The 27,148-nt window shown below is 33.2% G+C and overlaps 4 protein-coding genes across 7 annotated transcripts; 2 read left to right on the top strand and 2 right to left on the bottom strand.

The window, feature by feature from the left end:
• The first annotated feature begins 1,246 nt into the window (after nucleotides 1-1,246).
• On the top strand, nucleotides 1,247-7,276 carry LOC141711395 (homeotic protein knotted-1-like). The gene is made up of 5 exons (XM_074513820.1): nucleotides 1,247-1,747; nucleotides 1,947-2,072; nucleotides 2,167-2,302; nucleotides 6,145-6,398; nucleotides 6,718-7,276. The coding sequence occupies exons 1-5, from the start codon at nucleotides 1,376-1,378 to the stop codon at nucleotides 6,919-6,921; spliced, it is 1,092 nt and encodes a 363-aa protein (XP_074369921.1). The 5' UTR covers nucleotides 1,247-1,375; the 3' UTR covers nucleotides 6,922-7,276.
• Nucleotides 7,277-11,570: 4,294 nt separating this feature from the next.
• Nucleotides 11,571-14,267, bottom strand: LOC141711394 (uncharacterized). Its single transcript, XM_074513819.1, has 2 exons — nucleotides 13,497-14,267; nucleotides 11,571-12,843 (listed from the first exon to the last, which is right to left on the bottom strand). Exons 1-2 carry the CDS (start codon nucleotides 14,087-14,089, stop codon nucleotides 12,117-12,119), a joined length of 1,320 nt encoding a protein of 439 aa, XP_074369920.1. The 5' UTR covers nucleotides 14,090-14,267; the 3' UTR covers nucleotides 11,571-12,116.
• A 2,200-nt stretch (nucleotides 14,268-16,467) lies between these two features.
• LOC141711253 (large ribosomal subunit protein cL38) lies at nucleotides 16,468-16,782 on the top strand. Its single transcript, XM_074513654.1, has one exon. It carries the CDS (start codon nucleotides 16,468-16,470, stop codon nucleotides 16,780-16,782), a length of 315 nt encoding a protein of 104 aa, XP_074369755.1.
• A 256-nt stretch (nucleotides 16,783-17,038) lies between these two features.
• Nucleotides 17,039-26,294, bottom strand: LOC141711393 (inositol-tetrakisphosphate 1-kinase 3-like). 4 transcript variants are annotated; one of them, XR_012571330.1, is made up of 12 exons: nucleotides 25,971-26,294; nucleotides 23,311-23,392; nucleotides 23,134-23,166; nucleotides 20,718-20,838; nucleotides 20,208-20,300; nucleotides 19,399-19,518; nucleotides 19,120-19,296; nucleotides 18,279-18,374; nucleotides 18,133-18,178; nucleotides 17,946-18,001; nucleotides 17,723-17,807; nucleotides 17,565-17,619 (listed from the first exon to the last, which is right to left on the bottom strand). XR_012571330.1 is itself a non-coding variant. In XM_074513817.1 (11 exons), exons 1-11 carry the CDS (start codon nucleotides 26,029-26,031, stop codon nucleotides 17,522-17,524), a joined length of 1,065 nt encoding a protein of 354 aa, XP_074369918.1. In that variant the 5' UTR covers nucleotides 26,032-26,294; the 3' UTR covers nucleotides 17,039-17,521. The 4 variants fall into 4 exon arrangements, 3 of the variants coding, with proteins under 3 accessions (XP_074369918.1, XP_074369917.1, XP_074369919.1); XM_074513817.1 differs by lacking the exon at nucleotides 18,133-18,178 and having other exon boundaries at nucleotides 17,039-17,619; nucleotides 23,091-23,166; XM_074513816.1 differs by lacking the exon at nucleotides 18,133-18,178 and having other exon boundaries at nucleotides 17,039-17,619.
• Between the last annotated feature and the right edge of the window lie 854 nt (nucleotides 26,295-27,148).

Genomic DNA, 27,148 nt, shown 5'->3' with positions numbered 1-27,148 from the left:
ACTGTTGGAGATGTTCTAATAAGATAAGATAGAGAATATATTTGTTTAGAATTTTGAGTTCAAACTCAATCAATTAATTATGTAAAATATATTCGTATAGGCCTTTTTTCAAGAGATGACTCTTTTATATAGAGAACCGTAGAGAAGCCTCGATTTTATGCTAGAATTTCATCAAATTTGTTGCTAATGTAGAATAATAATTATATTTAAATATAATAAAATGTTTTATTTAAAAAAATAATTTTAAATTTGATTCTACTGTGAAATGAGTTTGGATAAGTGTGAGTTTACTTGATTTTACTACACAATCACTTTAAATTATTTCATCAAATTTAAATGATTTTTTAAATAAAAAAAGTGTACAACTTTATTTTTTAATTTGGTAATTAAATTTTGTAACTATATATGATGAAAAATAAAATAAATTATTTATTTATATTATTTTAATAAGATTCTCTACGGACCTCTGTATAAAAGAGCCGTCTATGGATTGATACCCTATTCGTATATTGTCATTAGGTTGGAAGCCAATCCATATGAGTAATTTAGATTTGATTGAACTTGGATGAACCGAATATCCGAATTTGGATAACTACAAAAAATTTGATTCATTATTTAGATAACTACAAACAATTTGATTCATTGACACCTGTGGATACCAATGATTTATTTATTAGCAATATTACATATTTAAAATATATTTCAACTTTTTTAAAACTAACATGTATCATTTTTTAATTTATGACATACATATTACACATTACGGACACATTTTATTTATTATTTCTTATATATAAAATTTTATACGCGCCGAGTCGAGTTAGCAAGTTCGATTCAAGTCTGAACCGAACATACAAAAAACTCGGTTGGTCCAACCTGTTTAATTATCCGAATTTATTTTTGTATTCGTAATCGACTCATTCTAAACTGAATTCACTTAAACAAGACAATCCCGAATTTTGTTCACGAACATCTCTATTCATCTCCGGCTTTGCTTATACTACTGCAAGGCTCGTCTAAAAAAAGATATCAAAAAGAAAAAGAACAATTAAAGAGAGAGAAGCAAACAAAAAGAGAGCAAAACCAACTGGTAAACACTACACACTTTTTTTACCTTATCATAAAAATTCATCAAACAATCAGCCTCTTGCTTTTAATATAAGACTGCAACTGTACCACCTAGTCATAGAAATTAATTATATCCACACAAATTCCATTTTCTATTTATTTATTTATTTATTCTCCTTAACAAAAGAAGCAGCTGGTCTTGTCACTCACTCCATAGCCCACCGGAAAACTCATCTCCTCTCCATGAAAACCCTACTAATATTTTATTAGGGTTTCTTGTTTTTTTTAATCTTTTTATTTGTATAAAATGGAGAATTATAGTAATAATATAGAAAAAAATAACAGCAAAAACGGCAGTGGTAATAATAACAGTAGTTTCTTGTACGGAAGCAATAGCAGTTTGCATATGGGGATGAGTGGAGGAGGAGGGTTTAATAATCTACCAGTATCATCAAACGACGTCGATGAATCAAACAGGTTTCATAATCCAGCTGTGAAAATGGAAGCTGGGAGTAATGTTAATTCTATGAAGCACAAGTTTCGTTACAACAGTTATTATCAAGAAAATAATGATCATCAGAATGAAGCTGTTGCTGGTGCTGGTGATGCTATTAAAGCTAAGATCATTGCTCATCCTCAGTACTCTAGTCTTCTTGAAGCTTACATGGATTGCCAAAAGGTTTGTTGTTTTGCTTTTATGTTTGTTTGTGTGTGTCAATTATTCGATTAACCGAGTTCTGATATCATGTTAAGTTATCTCATCAGCCTCAGAAGATGGAGGACTTGATAAGATCTCATGTTGTATATTTGTTATCATTCTTCAATGTTTTTAATTAATACTTAGAGACTAGTTGTGACAACTTCTGCATCAAAATTAGGTCGGAGCTCCAGCAGAAGTGGTGGCGAGGCTAGGCGCTATTAGGCACGAGTTCGAGGTCAGGCAGCAGCAAACTGCAGCAAGTTGTGGAGAGACTTCCAAGGATCCAGAACTCGATCAATTTATGGTTTTATTTCTGCTTTCTTGATCAATTTATGGTTTTTTCAATTTGTTTTGAATTTGATCTAATAGTAAAATGATTGGAAAAATTTCGAAAACAGGAGGCTTATTACCATATGCTAGTCAAGTACCGTGAGGAGATTAGCAGGCCATTACAAGAAGCTATGGAGTTCATGCAAAGAATAGAGACTCAGCTTAATATGCTCAGTACCGGTCCACGACAGATCTTCAACTCCGGTACATTCTCTCCTCAGTCACACATATAACCCTCCACATTTTTTGTAACCCTAATCATGAGTTTACTAATAAAGAGACATGATTAAGCAAATTAAACAAATATAAATTCACTTTTTTTACTAGCTAATCTAACTGATTGCTTCTCTAATCATAAGAATCTACTATATTACCATCTGACACACTCATTCTTAAATAGGGTTTTGTTCCCCAATTTAATCTAAACACTCATTTTGTCAGCCTACTTTTATCTCACTAAATCTTTAGAGACTGTTTAGTGCCGTAGAACCTCGATAAATGAATATTCGATTAAACGGATAATTATTTTTTCGATCCCTACATAATGAAGATAATGTATTTTTAACGTTAATACCAAGTGAGTAATCTTGTTAAATGAATAAAATTTTCCGGTGCAGAGTGTATTCATTTATGGAGATTTAAGTGTACAGTTTTGTTTGTGTGCAAGTGTATCAAGGTATGTATATGTATATGCCTTGAGATATTAAACGGTGTAAGTTATTTTAATTGGTTTCTTACATTCCCAAGTAAGTCTCTGCACAATTTTTCTTGGTTCTGTGGAGTGAGAGAGTCTTTATGTCTTTGAAAAACTAAAGACACTGTAGGATGCTGTTTCAAATCAGACCTAGCCTATCTAGCCTGTACAATATTTTCTGCCTTTGTTTCCTTGTATTTTTAATGAATTTACTCCATTTTTTACAATTATTTCAAGTGTCAATTGTAGTATCAACTTTGTGTCTTTTCACCATTCAGTAGGAGTACTAGTTTATGCATGTAAACTATATAGATCTACTTTCTAGCTATCAATTTATTGCTTTGGTAAGTAATCTGTCTGTTATTTCTTGGAGTTTCAGACAGATAAATGGTTTTTATTTCTAGGATTTAAAAATAAGATGATGTTTATTTACATATATATCCCGAGGTAATTTCTATTAACAACTTGATCTTAAGAATATTTACATTTTTCGTTATTAAAAAATGCATTTCTTCTATTTGCATTGGACTTGTCATGCGTTTGTATGTTCTACTAATACCGAAGCTATTGATACATGATTTTATCTTTTTCCACCCGGCAAATGTTTTTGTGTAAGATACATTTTTGATTTTCCTTTGGTCTAAGAAAGGTGAAATGCAAGGAATTAACTGGCAAAACATATATGCTTGCTAGCTACATAAAGTAATTAGAACAATAATACAATAGAAATGACTTGATATGTTTAAGAGACATTAACTCCATTCCTAAATATAATATTTACAATTTGGCTCTAGTCCTGAAGTTAATTCAACCATGTTTGTCAGCTGCAGTAAATGTATTGCTCATGCTCAACCCTTACTTTTTTAATTATGGAGGTGACAGTATTTCTAATAAATTAATAAAAATTGAGTAGGAAGTGGAGAGACTCCTTAATAATGAGGAGAGCAGAGATGTTTCTAAAGATTTGAGCTTACATGAGTATCTTAGTCTAACATTTTGAGTTTAGAGGTGACCCCATAGAGGTTTACTCTTGGAGATGCTCTTAGGATCACCATAGGTACCATACATAAAATCACTGATCACTTGTAAGAAAATCTTATAAAGTAGTTTCTATATGATTGATAAGAGCTACCGGAAAGAACTGAGAGAAGTCTGAATGTCTTCTTTAAGAGCTTGGCAAGTTTGTAGTACATCTTCGGTTCATATGTACTAGTGACACTCTAAACTAAAATTTATGAAATAGTTGTGCTTTGTGGAACCTTCAACTGATAGGATGATTTTCGAAAGGAAAAAGCATACAGAAGGGATAAAGGAGTGAATGACACAAGATAATTTTTTCTTAGCCATGTTACATTAAACACAGTTCACAGATTAAACTGAATGTTTTATTACGCCACACCTCTACTTAAACTTTCCTTGGATGGAGTTCACTTCACTTGGATCTTTATGGATGGATTCAACTGTAACTTGGAGTCCAATGTCTTGTTAGTCATTGAACCTATATACTTGAAATGAGAAGATTGTTGGATTATATATTGCTTCTATGATTTTTCTTATTTGAGATGACAAGGGGCTGGTATCCAATGACGTGATTATTACTAATCTTCTACTTGCTAGATGTACATAATAACTTAGCTTAGTTTTTAACCTTACTAATAAAACTTCTAACTCTGCAGCTCTGCTGATTTGTTCAATTAAGTTAAATCTTATTTTTTTGCTGAATTGATTTCACTAGCTCGATTTCTAAGTTGTATAGTGAATTTTTACTATTTCATTAATAGTCTAGTGGTGCTTGAGTTGCATGGTTTCTTGCAATGGTTTATGCTGGATATCCCGTAGAATTTTTATTTTTAGAACCAAAAGTTTGTATACTTGTACTTCTCAAAACCGTTGGGTCCTTTTCCCTTTGGTCTTTGTTTGTTCATTTTAGTACCTTGTAGTCTTGTACAGCTGTACATATTATTTTTTAAATGGTATCCTTAGTCAGGTATGACAGATGAAATCCCAGTTGCATAATCCCTGATTATGGAACCCCTTTTGTAATATTTAAATTTGAAAAATCTCTGTAAGTGCAAATACTGCTAGAAATGGTGTCAAAAGTGTATATGCTCATGTTCAGTGAGAACTGAGGAATGATCAGAACCAGTATTCCGCACTTTCTTTATGTACTGCTCGGAAATTTTCTTAAAAAGTGAAAAATGCTGAACATTATCTTTGAAAGTGCAGAACAGGGATTCTCACGGTTCTCAATCCGATCATAGTAAATAAATTCTTAGCAGAAATTTTTTGAACGACGTCATGCCTCAGCTTTAAATTACTTCACATACATGTTAGTTAGAACTTCGGAGCTTACCAGAATATACGGTAATCAAATATATATAAACTCTTTAATCTTTTCAATATTGAACAGATAAACGGCACAGTAGAATATTACTGTGATATTGTGTAAGCATAATATCTATTGCTAGTTTTTAATGGAATGAAAAAGAAAGTGCATCTGTATTCTTGGTATACAGGTTCTCATGGTTTGTGTCCAAATTCGAGAGCTTTAGAAAAATAAATTCCAGGGAGGGTTATAAACTTATAATGGCCATTATATAGTTTATATTTATATATTTATCTTTAGCTCATCTGGTCATTTATCTAATATTGAAGTAATGATGGGTGAGAACACCATATGATAAATTTTATATTTTTGACAGTGGATCATTTTCGTGAGTTTACAAGTTTATTTATAATTTGCTGCTATTTCCATATCAGGTTTCTTGCACATGCCCCACAAACATAGTCTTTGATCTCCTGTGCTTCTCTTCCTGTTTTTTAATATCATGAGAAAGTTATTCAGGAATAGGTATCCTTGATCTAGCAAATAGGATTCTGATGGGAGACGAGAGTAGAAAATCCATTTTGATTATTGTTTAGTTGGATACTAAAGCTTGTGCAAATATTCATAATTTTATCAGTGAACAAATTTATATAACACTTTTTATGCATGTGAAGAGTGAAGGGGAGTTAGAGGTTCAACAATTCATTTAAATTCTAAACCTGAAGTTTAATCTGAGTTAATATGTTCAAGCAGCCTTATAAGTAAAGAAATGGCACATGTTTCTTACCATAGATTGTTTAGTAATTATGTAGCATGTCGCACTTGTACCATTTCAGAGCTAATTTCCCATGGTTTATGGATTGGAGTTACATTTTTGGGTCATCTTCCACAAGATTAGAGTTTTTTTTTTAATTGTATTGTGTCATTCCGCTGTCCTAATAATCTAATATCGTTTATAGTAGGACTTGTAAGAAGTGATGCCTGTACTCTTGCTTTCTAGTATCTCACAATTCTATGACTAACTAGATGAGAAATGTGAGGGAATCGGTTCATCTGAAGAGGATCAGGACAATAGCGGCGGAGATACAGAACTTCCCGAGATTGACCCACGTGCTGAAGATAGGGAGCTGAAGAACCACCTATTGAGGAAATACAGTGGTTACTTGAGTAGCCTCAAGCAAGAACTGTCCAAGAAAAAAAAGAAAGGAAAGCTACCTAAAGACGCCCGCCAGAAGTTGCTAAGTTGGTGGGACTTGCACTACAAATGGCCATATCCTTCTGTATGTAAACTCCACACTTATCTGCACACTAATGTACTCACTATGTTTTTTAATATCTGATGCTTGTTTAGGAGATTCAACCACATAGTAAAAGTTATTCTTTTTTTGTGAACAAGAGTATTGATTCAATATTTTTATTCAAAAAAAGAATTTTTCAAACAAAATAATTCCAACTATGTGGTCGAAGATCCCAAATATGTATGCCAAAAAGTCAAACGTCAAATATTAAAAAGCAGAATGAGTACAATATATACACACCGCTAAACATAGCTTAAATTACTAGAGATATGTAATCAACTGGAATGTGTTAATGACACAGGAGACGGAGAAAGTAGCGTTAGCAGAATCAACTGGGCTAGACCAGAAGCAGATCAACAATTGGTTCATCAATCAAAGAAAACGACACTGGAAACCTTCTGAAGATATGCAATTTATGGTGATGGATGGACTTCATCCACAAAATGCAGCTCTATACATGGAGGGCCACTATGTGGGTGAAGGTCCTTATCGATTGGGGCCATGAATTATAAACGACAGGCCTGGACAATAACAATTTTTCGTCCTGCCATGTACCTATACACGATTTGTTATTTTCTTTTTAAATTCAGTAATGTTTGCGAGACTGCTTTTCATGTTTGTAATTACAAGGGATGTATTTATCTTTCAAGTATAAACTTAGTTTTGTTTGTTTGTTTTTTAAGGGATCATCGAAGAATTTGCAGTAGGTATCGAAAATTTTCGAAGACCTGCATATATTACTTGTATTACTGCCTGCTGTGCCAAAAGCTACTGATCTCCAGCAGGATCAGGATTGTGTATTTGTTCAAACCAATTGTAAGTTGCTGTTGTCTCCTTATATAACTGGTCTTTTATTTGCTTGTACATTTTTATAATTAAATGTATGAATATTTTAATTTTGAGCCTTTTTCCCCGAAAGGAATGAGGTTCGCTTTTTGTTTACTCAGGAAGAAGACAGTTAATTTTAATTTTTTTATTAATTTAAACATTTAAATGTCATAATTTCGTGATCTTCTTGCATGCATAGGCAAATAGGCTATGCATGCATAGAATAACCAGTGAATTTACAATGTACCATACTGGGCTGCACTTGCTTGGTCCATAAAACAAAATTGGGCCTGGCCCAGTAAAAGGCATATAGTAATACTACAATTATTGTCGGCTTAATAGAGGGGTTGTTCCAACTTACTTTAATGCTGTATTCCCGAATCTAGGGTAGAAAAAAAAAATAGAAAATAACCAATTTTCCTTTTTCTCCTAATCTTTCTAAAAGTGGGAAGAAGATTTTGGAGACAAAAATAAAGAAAACTTCTTCCCAAATCAAATCAGAAGTTTTCTTTTTCTTTCTTTCATAAAAGTTGTTCGGGAACAAGTTGAAGAAATGTATTCTTTACATTTATTTTCTTTTCTCTCCAAAAAAAGTTTCTGTAACACAGCATAAATAACTAATTTAGTTTTGTGCATAAAATTTATGAGTAAAAGGTTCTCAAAAATCTTCTCCAAAATTTTTATTTTTAATAACACGTAACTGAATTTTAATTTATGAGCGTATATTTATACACGCGTGTCTCATAACATTTTTTAGGAAATTTACCACTCCCTCTGTTCCAAAATAAGAGTCGCTTTAACTTTTGATACATATTTTAAGGCAAACAAAAAAAGGTACTTCCATACTTGCTTTTTTAATGTTCTTTTTTTTAATAAAAATTTACTCCCTCCGTCCCTTTCGATTGTTTATATTTTTGAGAGAGTGTCCGACACAGATTTTAAGGTGCATATAAAGTATAGTTCTGTAATTTTTTTTTACAATTTTGTTTTTCTGAATAAAAATTAAAATATTCAACTTTTATTCAGACAAAAAAAATTGTAAAAATAAGTTACATAACTATACTTTTTATTTACCTTAAAATGCAGGACGCACACTTGATCAGAAATGTAAACACTGGAAAGAGACCGAGGGTTACATCTTTATTCAGAAAAAAAAATTTGAAAAAACTTTATAGCAAAGGAAAATGTTAGAAATCCCAAATTTTTACCCCAAAATTTTTTCCAAATCTGATGTGTCACATGAATAGTTGGTAACCTTCCTAATAATAAAATGGGATCTCGCGTGCATTAATATGCGCCCACGAATTAAAATAAGTCATGTGTCAGCCACGTCATTTGGTAAAATATTTGGGAAAAATATTTGGGGATCTAGCACTACTCTAAGCAAAATACCTTTTCTTAACATCTCAAAATGTGTGTTAAAAATCAAAACGAGTCTTATTTTGAGACAAAGGGATTCTGTATTATGTTACACATCAGAATTTGAGAAAAAAATTTGGAAAACGCATCATTTCTCGAAATCTATAGTCACGAGTCATGAGTGTCTGGTTAGCTTAAGAAACTGTCAAGTTGGCAAATGATCTTAACCGGATCTCGACTAAAATCACTGTTCTAAAAATCCCCGGTTAATCCTTAAAAAATATTTGGTCGGTCTATTTTTTGAAATCCGATTAATATTTATAAATTATTTTTGAATTATATATTTCATAATAAATAAGTTAAATATATTAAATATTATTAAAATATTTAAATATATCCGATTTTTGTTCCGATTAATTCCCGATTTGCCGATTAATACCTAATCGGTACCTAAACCGATTAGTGCCGATTTCCGATTTTTACACACATGACTAAAATACATTTGATTTGAACTACAATTCACTCTTTTCTTGTACCCCAACAAGCCTGAAATCAAGCAAATCTTACCCTCCCACTTGATCACTGAAGAATCTAGTACCCTTTTTGAAAACATTCAGTGTGTCTGAATCTTATGTATGAGCTTAAGTGAACTCTACTATATTCAGGTCCCAAATATATTTCATGAACCAAGTTCAAAAGTTGGAAGCTTCTTGTTAAAGTGAAATCATTTTGCTTTCGATTATAAAAAATGTTAGGGTCCCAAAAACGGTTCTTAAATATTTATATGGAAGTGACATACTCCCTCTGTCCCATTTTATTTATCCAGTTTGACTTTTACACGTAGTTTAAGGCGTATTGACTCTATGGTTTTGTTGATTATTTTTCAATTTTTTTTTGTGAATAAAAATTTAAAATTTGAATATTTATTCACAAAAGAAAATGAAAAGTAATCAAGAGAACCATGCGGTCAATGCGCCTTAAACTACGTGCAAAATCAAATTTGACAGATAAATTGGGACGGAGGAAATATTTTCTAACTTTCGCGAAAATAAGATGAGAGCCCGCGTATATTTACATGCGTTAACAAATTAAATATGACAAATATTACATCATATCATTGGGGATATATTTTAGAAATGGGTTCGGTGTAAGTAGCACTTCTCTTTGATTGTTCTTGGGAAAACAATGAAACAAAAATAAGTACAAGACCAAAGGAATAATGTACTCTCTCCGTTCCAATTTATCTGTCCAGTTTTACTTTTGCACGTAATTTAAGGTGCATTGACCGTATAGTTTCGTTGATTATTTTTCAAATTTTCTTTTTGTGTATAAAAATTTAAGATTTTAATATTTATTCACAAAAATTTGAAAAATAATCAACAGAACTATGCGGTCAATGCACCTTAAATTACATGCAAAAGTCAAACTGAACAGATAAATTGGGACGGTGGGAGTATTATTCAAATTTTAGATTTAGGGGTACATGATTTTTGTATGTGAAGACCCTGTTTCCAGTTTTCATTATATGTTGGCTTGAATTAAGGGATTTAGATTGTTTGGGATCTTCAAAACTTTTTTCACGGATTCCCAATGTCAAATCAAATCACATGATCAATAGCTAACATCCTAACACAAGTGTATGTACATTTATCTATACTTCTTCTTCTGTTTTTTTTATTTGTCACTTTGATTTTTGCACACATTTTAATGTCATTTGATCGGTTAGTTAAAATTATCATTTATAAAATTTTCTTTTTGTAAATAAAAGTAGACAACTTATATTTTAATTCATAAAAAGAAATTTTTTAAAATCATATTTCTAGCTAGCCGATCAAACCACATTGAAATACGTGTAAAAGTCAAAGCGACAAATAAAAAAAACAGAGGGAGTATTACCTAAAATTGTGACGCAAATATATATTTTCTAGAACATACTCCATTTTTGCATTACTTAGAACATCTCCATTCTCCAACCATGGGGAATTTTTAGCTAAAAATCATTAATACATACTATAAATAAAAAATATAGAGATTATGTAAAAAAAAATTATTTCCAATAGTACATTTCCCTTATCTATAAATATAGCCAACCTCTTCATGTTAGCTATATTTGTTGAACCACTACAAACATGTAAGAAATCTGTAAAAAAAAATCTAATCAATTATTAACATATTGAAATAATATATTCTATTTATAACAACATAAAATTTTATTAACATATTATTTTTAAAATATAGCTAACCAGTATAGTCAATACCATCGAAATACAATGTCTTACAGATTCAACAAATTTTACATATTATTTTACGGATCTGATTTAACCAACCAATTATAACCAACACCATCGGACATGTTCTTATATGTGACAAAGATCTAGTCCTATATAATTTAACTATAATTTAACTGACCGATATGCCGGTGTAACGAACATTTATCGTGACATCTTCTTTTCCGAAATTTTATGTTTTTTCATTATTAATTTTTTTAAAAATATACATAATTGTTTCATTCAAAAATATAAAATTACCTTTTTAAAATTTGCTTAATATTCCGTCGAACAAAAATTCCTAGATCTGTCCTAATTGTTCAACGCGTACGGAAAACAATCAACATAAAGTGAAAAACATATTAATATATTTAATTGACACCAGAAAACTATTACTCTCTCCATCCCAATTTATCCGTCTTGTTTAACTTTTTACAGTCAAATTGACCCAATTTTGACAGAAAATTTAACATAATATAATATCGAAAATACTTATAAAATTTATATCATTAGAAAGTATGTTTAATCTACTTATATATATATATATTAATTTTTCAAAATAATGAAATAATGAGTATTTTTTTACCGTCAAAGTTGATGCAATTTAACTATTAAAAGTCAAACAAATTGCGACTGATGTAGTACATTTCTTCCATGGAAGCAACTTTTGGAAAACATCATTGATCTTTACAGAGAAAAAAACTCTGAATTGAGCAGTTATATTATACGAAAGAAGACATTTACAGCACCGGAATAATCAGATACATTCTTCACAAATGAAACTAAACAAACTAGTTATCAGGAAAAAAATCTAAAAATCCATAAACCCAAGATAAATTACTGCACTTGGGTAATAATAATCCGATACACTCTCCGAAAATTAAAACTAAACATAACTAAAAAGCTAAAGAAAACTAAACATAACTACTTGATCCAAACTAGAGCTGCATGATAATCCTTAACCAGAAGAAAAGTAAACCTCAGTTTACACAATTTTTAACCGATACCACTCTCCCCTAAAAACCAAGAAATGGTAAAAATCAAACAATCCACACACCTACTAAAAAACCAAGTGCCTGGTGATCTCCCTCAATCGCGTCGTCTGCCTGTACAGAATCTATACTACTAGTTTGTTAGTAGCAGTAACTAATTTACCTCCTATGTCGAATGGAATCCAAAAACCATTAAGACGCTCCAAAAACACGCTACCTTCAAACCAGAAACTCAAGGAAAGCAAAACTAAGAATTATAGCTGATCTTGTGGCTGGCACAGCTCCTTCCGTAGCTTTTGAGAGAAAAGCCTACAGGCATCCATACTCAGATCAATTGCGGCTGACAATGCTACAAATACAGCTGCATCTTCCGTGCAGTTCACGTGCTGCACACTAACTTCCACAGTCGGCTTACTACATTTGCTCCCTTCTCCTTCAATTCTTGCTGACATTACAAAACCTTTGTACTTGCAATACGGCCACAGATTGTAACCATGATCTCCGCTTCCCCTTGGGCTATTTACTGGAGACGTAGAATTGACAGGTGTTGTCTGACCGTTAGTGTTGCCCCCTGTTCCCAACCCCCTGCCCAAGTCAATACTAAATTTGCCTCCTTTGTAAGAACTGAGAGTAGACTCGGCTAGTAGAATTCCTGCTGCCCCATTGTCCGGGCTGAGTTCAAACCGGTAACCAAGACCATCACTGGATCCACGCTCGCGCCAGGCCTCCAATCGACCCCATGGTTTCCAGGTGCCATCTCCGGGACGGAGAATAAGCCACGATCCAGGATTTGACCGACTGACCCTATCCGACCCAGGGGATGCCACGAATGGAGTCACCATCGATGCAGCTGCAACTGGTGAGCCAGACAAATCATGGACAGTAATTGACCAGCCCTTTCGCTCTTTTCCTTGCCTCTCCCTATCACTTCCGAATGAACTCAACCATCCTCTGTTAACATTAGCCTCAGACTGCAATGATCTACAAGAAACAAATTCAATACTTGATCCAAATACACACTATAAAGAATTATAATCACATTCTTTATCTCCTCTTTTAAAATCAAATCTAACCTTAACATAACATCATTAAAAAGCACAAAACATAAAGAACCTACTTTCACACTTAAAATTTGGTTCTTACCGTAAAGTCCAATGCTAATTTCAGTTTAGATTCCAAATCACAATATCATTGCTTTACCGTACAATTCCAACAAACATAAAAATTTCATGCACAAATAAAGTTATAAACTAAGAATCTTACCTCGTGATCACCCCTACTTTCACCAAAACACAAATTTACAATCAAAAACTCAAACCCTAAATAAATGAACCATATACAGTTCAATTCTTGCCGTAAAGTCTAATACCAATTTCAGTTTAGATTCCAACTCAATTCAATCCAATCCAACATTAAAATAATATTACACATCAAATTAAACCAAGAATCTTATCCATATTATCCTACTTCCACAAAAATACACACAACCAAATCCAAATAATTCAACAATTTATTAACCAAAATTAGCGTGTAATTCAACAAATAACATTAACATTATGCACTGCAATAAATTCACATAATTTAAACTAAAATTCGATAAGAAAGCCACAATTCCGAAAATTCCAAACCCTAACCTGGTCCGTTGATTCCCACCACTGCTCCGAAAACTAAACTTACAAGTAAAAACCGGTTGCCTAACATTCCCCTTAATCTGAAACACTTGTGGACTACACTCCGGTTCACCATCAAACTCGAAAACAAATCTCGGATCCGGTTCGGCCTTCAAACTTAAATGAAACATAGCACCACTGTTCTCGTCCTTCCCAATACTAACCCAACCATTATGAAACACACACGCCTTACTCTCCGTCCCACTCAAATCCACCTGTACGGACACTCTCCCTAACAACCTCCCCGAGCTCAATCCACAGCTCGTCCCTCTCCCTCCGGTATACACTTCGATTCTCACACTCGCTTTCTTCGATTTTCCCGCCAGTTTTTCGAGATCGAGTTTGTTCAAGTGAAACGACGCTGCTTTGGAGTTCAATTGAGAGTCTGATTCGATACACGGCACCGGTGATGTTATTGCCGGAAAGTTTTTGAGTTTGATTTTGCAGAAACACGGCGATGACGACGGGTGAATTTCCGACCGCGCCGGCTTTGATGCTACCGGAAACTTCAGTCCGAGTTTTCCGATTGAGACTTTAACAAATGAACACGGATCCATTGTATATAAATAGATAGATACAGTTATTGTATGTATAGAGAAGATGAAGTTAGTTAAATGTTCATGTTTGTTGTATACTAGCTCCACTTTGAGCTATAAGCATTATGTTTTATGTATAAATTGTTCGGTATTCGGTTCGGCTCGAGTTCGATTCGATAATTTATTTGATTATTTGTTTACAAATATAAATTTGGAACTAAAGGAGGGAAGGAGGTTGTGAGTTGGGCACAGCTGTATACAGCCTATGTATACGTACAGAATGTTGTATGTATATGTTTGGATTATGTTGTTGCCATTGGCACTCTTCTCGTGCAGCTGTTTGTTTTTGTTAAATTACTAATTTACCCTTGTTTTTTCTTATTTTTTACTCTTTGTTTTTGGGATTTGTAGGCCCGGGTGTTGGTGGAAGATTGGTCGTCGGATTGGGAGCAGACATTTTGTGATTAACGGTGAGGATGGATGAAACGTGGACGACTTTGATTGTGAGAGATTGGTGTCCATGGGATAAAAATAAAAAATAAATAAAATAATAAATATATGTTAATTTTAAAATTGCAGTTCGATATTACATGCACGAGACTAATTAGATGGTAAAGCATGTCACATGTCAGGCCGTGATGTTAAAATATGTACAGATATTTTATAAAATTTGTGTTTCACTTTACGTTTTTAAAACATTATTAAATATAGTTAAGTATAATTACATTTTTTTTAAAAAAATCTGTCATATTTCATTTATCTTGATCTTATACGCACAATTACAATTTTGAAATGTTATCAAATATGTTTCAGTATAGCTTTAATTTTCAACAAAAATATAGGCTCTGTTTGTGATTGCTGTTAAAAATTGTTGTGCTGTTAGAAAAAATGCTGCTGAAAAAAGTGTTGTTGTAAAAATCAGATGACTATTTGGTAATTTTTTTGATACTTATATGTGTTGATGCAAAAAATTAAAAATAATGATGCTTTTGTTAAGGTTGGATGGTAAAATCAGCATATACTTCCCGCAACAGCAGAAAAGCAGATTTTTCTAAAAGTACGGGGGAAATTACTTTCTCTAACAGCAGCTTTTAGGCCAAAAACACTTTTCCGAAAAACAACTTTTAAATTTTACCAAACAGTTTTTTAACTGCTTTTCAGCGAAAAGCTGTTGTTGCTGTCTGCCACAGTAATACCAAACACACCCTAGTAACACTTCAATTTGCTAAGTGTTGATTAAGGCAACTTTTAAGAGGAAATAGAAAAAAATGTTGGTTCTTAGAATCACCGAAATTGGCAAAAGTTACCCACGCTGTGTATGGTTAATTTTTGGTAATTTACTAAAAATACCACTTTTTAGCAAAATATTTGTAAAAATACGGACGCGGTTGCATATAAGGGTTGCATATGAGGTTGATCCGTATTTTTACAAATATTTTATGCAATTTGGGTATTTATGAAAAAATCCCTTAGTTTTTTTACTGTCTATTATTCGGGAGAAAATCTTTACATTAAAAACTTATATAATTAACTGTACAACAATAACGGACTTGCTTACAGAAAATATGAAACAAGAACCGGGGCGGTCCTAAAAAAATGTATGCTACATTTCATCATAATTCTTGTTTTGGCAGTGGTGGGGAGTACATGAGTTGGACTAATTAGTGATTTAATTATCCTCATTAGTGAAAGGTAGGTAGCAAACTGTCACGACTTTTTTGTCTAATTTACTTAATTTATAGGGTTTCCAATTTAGTACTACCTTCATCCCGTTCGATTCTATATGTTTACTATTTACACGTATTTCGAGATTTCTGTAAAGTATAGTTTGATAATATTTTTTTCAAAATTTATTTTATTTAAAAAATATTGTAAAGTTATGTTTTAAATGAACATTCAAAATCGTGCCGAAAAGTAACATATAGAATTTAATGGAAGAGAGGGAGTATAAATTAATAAAATTGCTAATTAAACGGCTGTCTCCCTCTTTGACAATTGTACCAATACCTTCCTTTCTTATCCTTTTCTTTCCTCCAATTATTTCATTAAATAACACTAAAATACTACTTCTCTTTTTCAGCGTGACGTTATAGTAGCAAACGTAATAGGTTCGATTTTCGCTCAATTCAATTTTCGGTCAGATTTGTTCACAGAACATAGAGGGTCCAATTATTCAAACATTGTATCAAATTAGGTGCATCAATAGAAACTAGAACTGATTGGGCCGGACCTAGTAAGAAGCAACAAACGGATACCAAACAAAAGTCAGCAAGTCATTGGGCTTTTAGGCCCACTACACTAAAAAAACCCAAATGTAAAACGGCACCGTATTGAAGGTAAATATGGTATGAATAGAAGGACAATTCACCAGACATTATCTTATCGAAACACATTCCAAAATGTCAGCTTCTGCAATCTTTGGTTGCCGCCTGGTGAACGCTCCTCCGGTTTGCTCATTCCCCGGCGCCACAACGACGGCGCGTCCGCGAGTGGAGTATGGAGGACTAGTGATTGAGAATTCATCAAGGCCACAGAAGAAAGCAACGGCACATCACAGGAAGTCAAGGCCAAAGAAGACTCAGCCCTGGGATGTTAAGCGTGGTCCCTGTGTGTACCCTCCTTTGCCTGAAATGCCGCCGGAGTGGTCTTTTGTCTCCGAAGACAATGCTGCTGCCGCTGTCGTCGCCGTCGAGGCTGAACCTGTTGCAGCCTGATTATCTCCCTGTTTGTTGTTTCATTCCTGTTCCTTTCATTCTAATTTTGTTGAATTAAGTGACATTATGTATGCAAATGCTATCCAGAGGCAAAATTGTTAAGCAATGTTTCATTTGGGTAATTATCTACCTCACCTGTTTATATTGTAAACTAGAATAATACAGCTTTAGTTATTAAAATGTTGATAAGCAACAATGCATAGTAGATAATCTAACTGCAGTTTATCTATGTTTATACTGAAACTGATAATAGACAATGGAATTTGATTTGGTCAGAAATCAAAACGCAAATTAACTCTTGAAAAAAATCGTAAGCTGGTTTGAACTATGCTCTAGCAAATAGTTGATGCACATTAACAAACCAAGCCCTGGTATTTGCTATAGAGTTGAACAGAGAATCAAGCAATATGACTTGTAAAAAGTTGTAAACTGGTTTGAACTAGACTCTGGCAAACAGTTGATGCACATAGACAAACCAAACCATGGTGGTTGCTTTTAGCGTTGAACAGAGAAATAAGCAATTGGACTGATTAGCTTTGATGGGAGAGAGCTTGTACAGACTTGCCAAGGGCCTTATATAGCCATGTTGATCCAGCTTGAACTGAGACAGTCGATGTGCTATCAATCAAACATGTTCTCTGTTTTTTTATCTCATTTCTGATCATTTATTGCATTCGCTTGTAAGGGTAGAAATGATCTCTGATAAATGTGCACATTTCTCGTTTATATCCGAAGCCTCTTAGCATGCACCAGCATAGTTTGTCTTGTACTTGCTTTGCACCAAACTGAGAAGGAAGTTCGTAAACATGTGCTCATAGTCTGGTACTTTACCATACCCTGTAAACAAAATCAGAACCATCTTAGATCTGTTCTTCAAAGGTTTCACAATTCGAAAATGAGCATAACCAATTCCAATAAACTTCCCAAAACATATCCTTACCAGGGAAATAGTTTATGTCAATGACATAGAATCGATCTTTGCTTCCACGCTCTCGGATAATGTCTAAATTAAAGAGATGTAGACCCTGTAAACAAACATCATTGTGTTTGATAAAATATTATTAAACATTAACTGCAAAAGATAATTTTATAAACCAACATAATTTAAGTTGTAAATTGCACTATATTACTGCCTGTGTATAAGGAAAAATCTATCAAAGTACCAGGCGGTGACGAAGTTCCTGAGCAAGTCTCTCAAGTAGAAGCTGTGGAGGAAGCTCTGCATATAATACATAAAAAACAATTAACTTTAACCGCCATAAATTTCACAATACAAGAAATGACAGTACAGATGCAAAGAATTAATCATACAATACACAAAGCAAGTTTTAATTCCTTCACCACACTTACATTCTTGCGTAGGACAACTTTAAACAGAAACAGAGGCTCAAACAATCTAAAAAAAATAGTTTCAAAAGTTAACAAGAAGTTGTCTTTCACTAAAAGTATATGAAAATGCAATAAATTAAACTCTAGATGTACTATTAGTCTATTACCCATATTTTCGACAAGCTGAAAGCGATCTGCTAATGACTTAGCGTGGGCAAAAATCCAGTCATCTTCCACATTATAACAAACCAGGTAGCTAGGCCCTTGAGACAATATCACATTGAGAAGTTTCATTTCATGCAGGCATTGACTTGCATTCATGGAATACCTAAAGGAAGCTAAAGTTCTACATACCATACACAAAAATTCACGTGATGGAAATAAAAATGGACATAAAGGTCAAGTGCTATGCCATATACAATCTGTTAACGTAAAGTATCACTTTTGCATCACAGTTGATACTGGCGATGATATTTAACTAAATTTCTTAATCTTGAGGAACAGAATACAAGGCGATTTGGACTGGAAAAGAGTAAGCAGGGAAAACAGGTCTCAGAACAGGATCTATTTATACTTTAAACGGATGAAAGGAAAAATCAAATGGTACTTCTATAACTTTGTGTATGCGAAACACATTGACTGTGAATGTTGCGCATCATTTATGTTGTGCTGCATTAGTTCACTCTTACACAGTGATAGCATATTTAATAGTTTCTTATTTTGACAGCTGCATGGGTGGATGAACATACTATACTATGTTTTCTATTGTTTGTTTCCTAAAAAGTTATTGTTGGAAAGAGGGTAACATTACTCAATAAGAGTTTTGACCACAACCACTAAATGAAGAATAAATAAGTGGAAATCATTTGACCAAGTCATGGGCTGTGTGGGATATTTTTGGTTCTGCTTCATTTATGTTTTCCATAACATTTAAAGCTGGTCTTTGTTTGTGATGGAGATGCTTTGTGAAAGATAGGGAAGGCTGTTTCTAAAATTTGATTGACTTACCAGCAATAGATGGGTCTAGATCCGCATCATCTGCACTAGCCGCTGCACAAGAAACCCTTGGGAATCGAAATACACCAGCACTTTTAGACCATTCTTGTTTGCTAACATCAGGCAAAGAGAAACGCCGCACAACCTTGATGGCTTCCCCAACAATATAAACCTTGAAGAGAATTCCTCCTACAACCGCAAATTCAAATGCATTAGCAAATACCGATAAAATACCACTAGACAAACCAAGGACAGAGATACACATTTAAACCAAGTGCACAAATAGCATACCATGATTAACAAATTCTTGAAGAACGAGTGGGGTTTCTAGCATTTGGAGCGAGTGCTGATCATAAGCCAATGCCAACTCATGAGACTTCGCAGTTCCATCTACTACCAAAGGCTTTGCAACTAAAACAAGCACAAAATTAATCTCGGTATGAAAACGTATTAGTAAGAAATATTAATATAAGCATTAACGTATTCTTATACAATACAATCTTATAAATATTTAACCAAAAAGTGTAATTTTAGCCGCCCCTTTATGTGCAGAAATAGCCACTCTGGCACGACAATAAGTTAGTTTTGATACTTAATACTCACTCCAATCCTAGAAAAATGACTACCTGACTCTGTAAAAAGGTCATCATATTCACAAGGCTCCCACACCAGCAGGCTGTTTCAAGGTGTTTGAACCTGTGACCTAGCGGATTGCAAGTAGACACTTGACCATCGCGCCAAGCACGGCCTCCACTACCTGCCTATGTATAATACAAATTAAAAGGATCGACTAAATCTGGATGGAGGAAAGTACATGTTTTCTACATGCTTCTTTGTTCTTTTTAAAGTTCAATAAACTGTTACGTCACATATAATCATTCACAAAATTCAATAATACTTAAAGAATCAAAGGGAGTTAGCAAAACAGCATAAACCTAAGATATGCGCCACCAAATTAATTTAATAAACATATGTGCCAACATAATATTGTTTGCTTCTAGTTGTCGGAAATCTCCAAGTTGAGTAAAGGAGTTGGACTGTTGGAAACATCACAAATTTCAAAAATAAATTTTCAAAACATATTTGTGATGAGAACATACCAAGGGGTAAAATCAGCCCGGCTTTACTAACTGCTTCAGGTATAGACAACGGGTCCTTTTTTATCACCAGCTGTCTTGGAGCACGGACTATGCCTGCAATATAGCTAAAATGTCAACCCGATAACCTAATCTATCATGGATCACTAAAATTGATTAGATTCCAGAACTTTCAGATGCCATAATATTATTCATTATAATACTGTCACTCTGTCAGAACCTTACACTAAGCATTGTAAGCCTCCATTCCATTAACAAAAGAAGACTTTGGGAAACATATTGCAATTGCATTCTATTTATCTTCACACAATATATTTTTTTTGAATAATTTGGTATTTCTTTAATTCAAGCAAAATATGAGATTACAACATCCTGCTTGCTACCATACCTTGTTACTGAGTTGTAACAAGAAACACAAACTATAATCTGTAAATTCTGATGTCAAACACTCTAGGGAGTAGGCACAAACGAATCCTGTGATTACTAAAATCATATCAAACACTGGAAAATTACCATATGCATCAGAGAAGTTCAGATCAGCAACATCTTGAAGCATATATTGGCGGTTGTATAGATGTTGTATGGCATCTGGAGGATCAAGGACTGTAACTTCAGGATGCATCTGCCGGAAATCCTTGTAAAAATAAATGGGAAAAAAAGTTGAGACGGAAGAAATACTGTGCATTTGATGGGAAGTGCGTTCAACAAATATGTAAATTTAGCATGTAACAGGTTATGTATTAGACATGCAGCACATTGTAAATTCTTGCATAATATTTTTCTTCAGAATATTATAAACAGCCACAGGAAAACTACTAATTCATATATAAGACTTAATTAAAATTTGGTTGCTAAATACTGCATTATTAACTTGAAAGCGTACTAGATTGTAATTTCATAACCAATTACGAAATAAAAAATGTAAATGCAACAAAGACAAAGGTAATACGATTGTTGCTAGCTATCATTAATAAGATGCATTTCAGAATATTTGTCACTAACCCAACATAAGACTATAAAACAGTGGAAAAGAGTTGGCAAAATCTTTTAAATAACTGGTTATGTGCTCTCCTATAGCTGTATATTCTAAATTTGGTGGATCAACACACTTTCTTACTTGTTACGTCCAGCATGCAGCAATCTGATCTAGCTGTGTCTAGATTATATGACGGATCAACAAATATTCAATGACATACTTGTGAAGTAATTTTTTAAACAAAATAAACTAATGACATATTAGAAACTCCATGAGATTTGTATTTGGAAATGAGCAATTACTTAAAACTCCTCTGTTCTACATATACAGTAGTAATTGCAGATCTGGTATTGTTGTATTTTCCTTCGATTCATCACATTCATGAATGACAACAATGCATGAAACACTACTTATTGCAGCCATATTAAAATTTCAAATGAATAGCATCAACATTAGATATAATCAGTTCTTGAGGAAATTATTTACAAACAATTGCGACAAATGGAGTCATTCAATATTTCAATACAACAAGCACCAATCTGCCTCTGAAGTTAGTTTAGTTGCCCGTGACTGATAACAAATTAAATTTTAAATTTTAGTCTACTTCTTTACCATTTTAGGCTAACTCTTTACTTACTCATTATTAAAATATGTACATAGATACTAATTGCTGGTCTGATTCAATCCAAAGAACTTAATGTAAAAGGCTGGTGAATGTGCTCATAATTTAACAACTGGGAAATAAGCATACAGTAAAACTTAATAAATAGCAAAAAAAAACCATGTTGACAGCTGACATATGTATTCATAAAAACACTAGAATAGTTCTCGGGCTGATGCCTGGTTATGTTATAATCATTATTAAATATCTTTTATTTAAATAGATAAATTGACAATCGTAATATATTTAGTTTCAAATAGGGAGTGTCACTTGATACATATAATTTATTTTAATATAAAACAGATAAATTGATAGTTGTAGGTGACTTAATTTTAAGTAATAGTATCACTTGGTATACAAATACATAGAAGGTAGAAATTAGATTTGATAGATATATCTCAAATAATGTTGAAATAAGTTACAAAATTGAAAAATGTAGAAGAGAGAGAATTAGTGGAATGAGAGAGAAGAGAATTAAATAAGGGAAGATATATAAATGCTAGTGCCATTAATGTTAGAATGCCAACTAAGAAAAAATTTAATTTAATGAAAAAATAAAAGTATATCTAATTAATTGAGAGAATGACAAGTGTTCTCTTTAAAGGAGAGGGTGACACTTGGCATAACTTGTACTTTCTTTTGGTATAATGTAGATGTAGATTTATCTTCCTTCTCCAACCTACCTGTTTCAACTTATAAATAAAAATAGGCTTTCCAAAAGAAATTATATATACTTTTCCACAAATTTCATTATATAATTACTGTTTACTAATGAACTTTAATATGACCCACATGTTAATCTAGAATGAATATTGTACACCTTAGAGGTTCTTTCAAGAAAACCACAAAATCCTTTACAAGTAATTTCTACTAAACTGAACATGTAAACCAAGGTCCAAGAGTATCAAAGAACAACACACAGTTAGCTGCTTCCAGCTTCGCTTTACAGAGGCATTGACGATGTGCCCAGGAAAAACAAAACTGTTGTAATAAAACATGGAATCATATTATTTAGCAGCATAGACCACAAGATTTTGGATGTTTGAGGACCATGATTTTTAATGATTCACAACCTGAGGAAAGATAAGGCACTGCAGGTTATGTCACATCACATGGGCCTAGTCTTTAGGAATGTTGGACTTGACTGCTGATAGTACAGTTATCTCATTTAATTGACATCATTATAAATTATATCATATAGTGCTACAATCATATCCATTATTCGGTTACAAAGTACTTTTGGTCTTACTGAATAAGTGAACGAGAACAAGAGCAGTAGTTCATGAACCAACCTCGAGAGCTTTTCGCCATTCTTTTCCTGACAGCTGTAAAAATAATAGAGAAAATAATACAACTGTTATAACTATTGAGCAAAAACTACAAGAGATACTTTGCTCAAAAGATGCAATGAAAGATAAACAAATGGAAAGCCAACAATTGTGCAACTAGACTTGCAAACATTGACTAACCTTATGTAGGAGAATGTCAAACGGACCTTGATCAGAAAGTGGCCTGCTTTGGTCAATAGCAACAAATGAAATACCCTTACTCCTGTATTACAACCCAAGATGACCAGTATAATTATTGCACAACAGAAACCCAAAGAAAAGTCAATAGAGGACATAAAGAGTGTCACAAAAATGTTGGACCAATCGACACTCTACGCCTCCAAATTATGCCTAAAAACAAATGGCATATTCAAGCACACTATCATACCAAAAGATTATTGTACAATGACAGAAGGTGCGAGTTCAAATTAACACCTACTCAGTTAATGGTGCACAAATTAGCAAAATTCAAAATGTTGGATTTTAGTTTAATAAGCATGGTGAATATAGACGATTATACACACACACACACATAAATAACAAACAGGAAATTCTGGGATCATAGTTGAACCGAAGCTTTTACCTAAGGAAACATTTTTCATGTAGTCAGCACATGAGCATTTTTTTTGTTTAAAAAAAGTGAATAAATATATAAAGAAAAATCTTATCGAATTGATTTCTACCCTGAAATCCCATCATGTATGCAGCTTTAATTCAGAGATACGCTTAACCATTAGACACATATTGATACAGAGTTGTGAAGTTTAACGCAGGTGGGGATGGAGCTACGGATTATAATGCATGATGAAAGAGGGCTATGACTATATTTGTCAAGGCATAAAGGCGAACCAAGACAATAATGAACCACCTGAACATCTAGGCGAATTAGGTATATAGGCATATATATAAGATATTATGCAAATGTATTTTGATTGTTCTTAATAATAATTACGTTAATGTAATTATTAGTTTATTCCATTGAACCGAATAGATTTTATTAACTTTTGTTAAGAGTATAATGGTTCAATGGTATGCTTTAGTGATTTTACCAAAATAAGTGAAAATAGGCAAAGTTAAATCATGTACTAGAAACATATTTCCTATATGTGTGTGTGTGTGTGTGTGTGTGTGGATGAACGACTGACTCGCCTAGTGTACGCCTAGGCACTGCCTAACTCGCATTGGCGCCCCCTATTTCACCTAACCTATAAAAATCAAGGTTGGTTACGCCTATTCATTTTAGACAGCCTAGGCGACGCCTCGACAATTATCATGTCAAAAGTCACACATACTGAAATGCAGTGGTGAGTTGTATCACAACTTGAAGTTGAGTTATCTTCTGCTATTTTGGGCAAAAAAACCTCATAATGGGCCTTCAGCTAAGAATTACGAGGAACTGCTATAAGGTTTTTTAGCAGCACTTGGTCCAATTGAAAAGGTACTTAAAACAGATATAGAGAACACAAATTCACTAATAGCAATAAATAAGATACTGATAATGTATTAATTTTCGGTAGCTGTAATGACACTTCAAAGCAGGCGAACGTCTGATTTGGTGAGGAAAAAAAATTTATCCTCAGTTATCACAGTGCATAGAACAACATGATGCAACACATGCAAGAAAAATAAGATATTAAGGACATACTTATATATTCAATTACATCATCATCATCATCATTATAATAAATAGAGGACAGAAGCTCGTCACCAAAACAAGCACACTCTATCAAAAGTAATATAGAAAGATAACCAAGCTGAAACAAATCCATAACAAGTTCAGATAACCGCAACCTGAATTCAATTAATGAGTTCCATACTCATATTGCTCTAATACTACAAGCCTATAACATGTCTATAGTTCGATCCTAACCTCCCCCTCTCACCTTCCCCATCACTGAAAAAATAATCAACTATTGAAAAATTATAACATCAAATTCAATCACGGTCATTATGATAAGAAACATTATCACACACATTTTATACATTTATCAATAAAAACAAGATTAACAACACTAAACTGAAACAATACAACTATTACGGATCATTGAAATCACTATCACTCTACTTTCGTTTCCACGAAACATTACAAAGATTCTAATCCAAAAATTACCTAAGCAAAAATCAATCATGATCACGCAAACTAATCGATAAACCTAAACAAACACATAAACCTGCAACCTTCCGTTAAATCGATAAACTAATTGATCAATTATCGCTTCACATTGTGTGTGTGTAAGTACATTACCTAACACTATCCACAAAACATTAAAAAAGATTATGATCCAACAGAAATCATTCCTGATCACGCAAACTAATCGATAAACATTTCGATATTTTCTCGAGAAACAGCAATACACTTCAGTAAAATCGATAAACTAATTGATCAATTATCGCTTCACATTGTGTGTGTGTGTGTGTCAGTACATTACCTAACACTATCCACAAAACATTAAAAGGATTCTAATCCAACAGAAATCATTCCTGATCACGCAAACTAATCGATAAACATTTCGACATTTTCTTTGAGAAACAGCAATACAATTCCATAAAATCGATAAACTAATTGATCAATTATCACGTCACATTGTGTGTGTGTGTGTGTATAAGTAAGTAAGATACCTAACACTATCCACAAAACATTAAAACAGATTCTAATCAACAGAAATCATTCCTGATCACGCAAACTAATCGATAAACATTTCGACATTTTCTCCGAGAAACAGCAATACAATTCCGTAAAATCGACAAACTAATTGATCAATTCTCGCTTCACATTATGTGTGTTTGTATAAGTAAGATACCTAGCGAGACTGAGAAGCTTAGGTTGCAAGAAGCTATTGATCTTCTTAGAAGTAAGAGCATATCCAACAACAACAATCTTCTCAAACGCTAATTTCTCTTCTTCTACGACGTCGTTTTTAAGCTCTGTTTTTATTTCTTCTTTCATTGTGTGTTTTTTCACGCACAAAACCCTAGCTTGTTTTCGCGATTAATATTTCTTTAAATTACGGTGACAATTTAATTTTCTTGAAATGTCGATTTTGTGTATGTATATGTGTGTGTATAGGCGCTGAATGTTTAACGGTGAAATTGAATGGCGGAGGAAGGGGGAAATGTAACAGAGGAGGTGGTTACCTATATATAAAGTTTAGAAGGGGGAGATGCTTAATTAAATTTGTTTATTTGTTTTTTTGATTAAATTAACAAGGACAATCATCTATTGCTGAAAGGGGAACTAATCGGTTATGATATCAATGACAATTTGTAATCAAACCAAACCAAACATACCCATACCCAGTATATCCCGCTTAATGCAGGGTCGGGGCTAAGATATACGCAGTCTTCCCCTCATTCCGAAGAATTAAGAGGTTGTTTTCCGAAAGACTCCCGGTTTGTGTGTGCGTGTCAAAAATACGTAAAAAGTGAAAATAATAATATAACATATATGTAAGAATCAATACTCACATCAAACAAACACAAAATTTGATCACTAAAATTGAAAAGAGTTGAAACAAACCTGAGCCCATGGTATAATTCACACGGGACTTACCTAATTATTTGTTACTTGTTATTTGGTTGCCCGCAAGTTGCAATCAATTGGGTAATAAGTTTGAAAATCCACTTTGAAATGGGTAATGATGAACAACTATGTATATGTGTGTGTGATCGGTAAATACAAAAAGTAACTGTTCGGAAGAAAATTGGCTCCTCCTTGATCTTGATCTTCTAATAAGTAGTACAGGAAAAATTGAAGATGATGATGGTGGTTACGTGAATCGAGAGAGATAGTTTCCCCATATCCCATCTGTAGTAACCTAGACATCAAATTCAACCGGAAATTTTAAAAAAGTTAAATAATTTATCGACAAAAACTCAGCCAATTTTCATAATCATGATTTTAAAATAATTTTAAATGTTACTTGATCCCCTTTTTAATGATATCATTTTAATGATATCAGAACTATTGTTAAGTTGATTA

The sequence above is a fragment of the Apium graveolens genome, chromosome 3 (genome assembly GCF_009905375.1).
Source record: "Apium graveolens cultivar Ventura chromosome 3, ASM990537v1, whole genome shotgun sequence".
NCBI lineage: Eukaryota > Viridiplantae > Streptophyta > Magnoliopsida > Apiales > Apiaceae > Apium > Apium graveolens.
Note: the sequence above shows the minus strand (reverse complement) of the source record. Positions and strands in the feature narration are given on the sequence as shown.

What these genes read in the sequence shown, in the direction of transcription:
- LOC141711395 (XM_074513820.1), top strand. Translation starts at nt 1,376, where the DNA reads ATGGAGAATTATAGTAATAATATAGAAAAAAATAACAGCAAAAACGGC. An exon ending in CAGAACTCGATCAATTTATG is followed by an intron (nt 2,073 to 2,166) that starts GTTTTATTTCTG and finishes TTTCGAAAACAG; the next exon opens with GAGGCTTATTACCATATGCT. An exon ending in ACGACAGATCTTCAACTCCG is followed by an intron (nt 2,303 to 6,144) that starts GTACATTCTCTC and finishes ATGACTAACTAG; the next exon opens with ATGAGAAATGTGAGGGAATC.
- LOC141711394 (XM_074513819.1), bottom strand. Translation starts at nt 14,089, where the DNA reads ATGGATCCGTGTTCATTTGTTAAAGTCTCAATCGGAAAACTCGGACTG. An exon ending in GGTGGGAATCAACGGACCAG is followed by an intron (nt 12,844 to 13,496) that starts GTTAGGGTTTGG and finishes TGTTTCTTGTAG; the next exon opens with ATCATTGCAGTCTGAGGCTA.
- LOC141711253 (XM_074513654.1), top strand. Translation starts at nt 16,468, where the DNA reads ATGTCAGCTTCTGCAATCTTTGGTTGCCGCCTGGTGAACGCTCCTCCG.
- LOC141711393 (XM_074513816.1), bottom strand. Translation starts at nt 26,116, where the DNA reads ATGAAAGAAGAAATAAAAACAGAGCTTAAAAACGACGTCGTAGAAGAA. An exon ending in AATGGCGAAAAGCTCTCGAG is followed by an intron (nt 20,839 to 23,133) that starts GTTGGTTCATGA and finishes TATTTTTACAAG; the next exon opens with GATTTCCGGCAGATGCATCC. An exon ending in GAACTTCTCTGATGCATATG is followed by an intron (nt 20,301 to 20,717) that starts GTAATTTTCCAG and finishes GCTATATTGCAG; the next exon opens with GCATAGTCCGTGCTCCAAGA.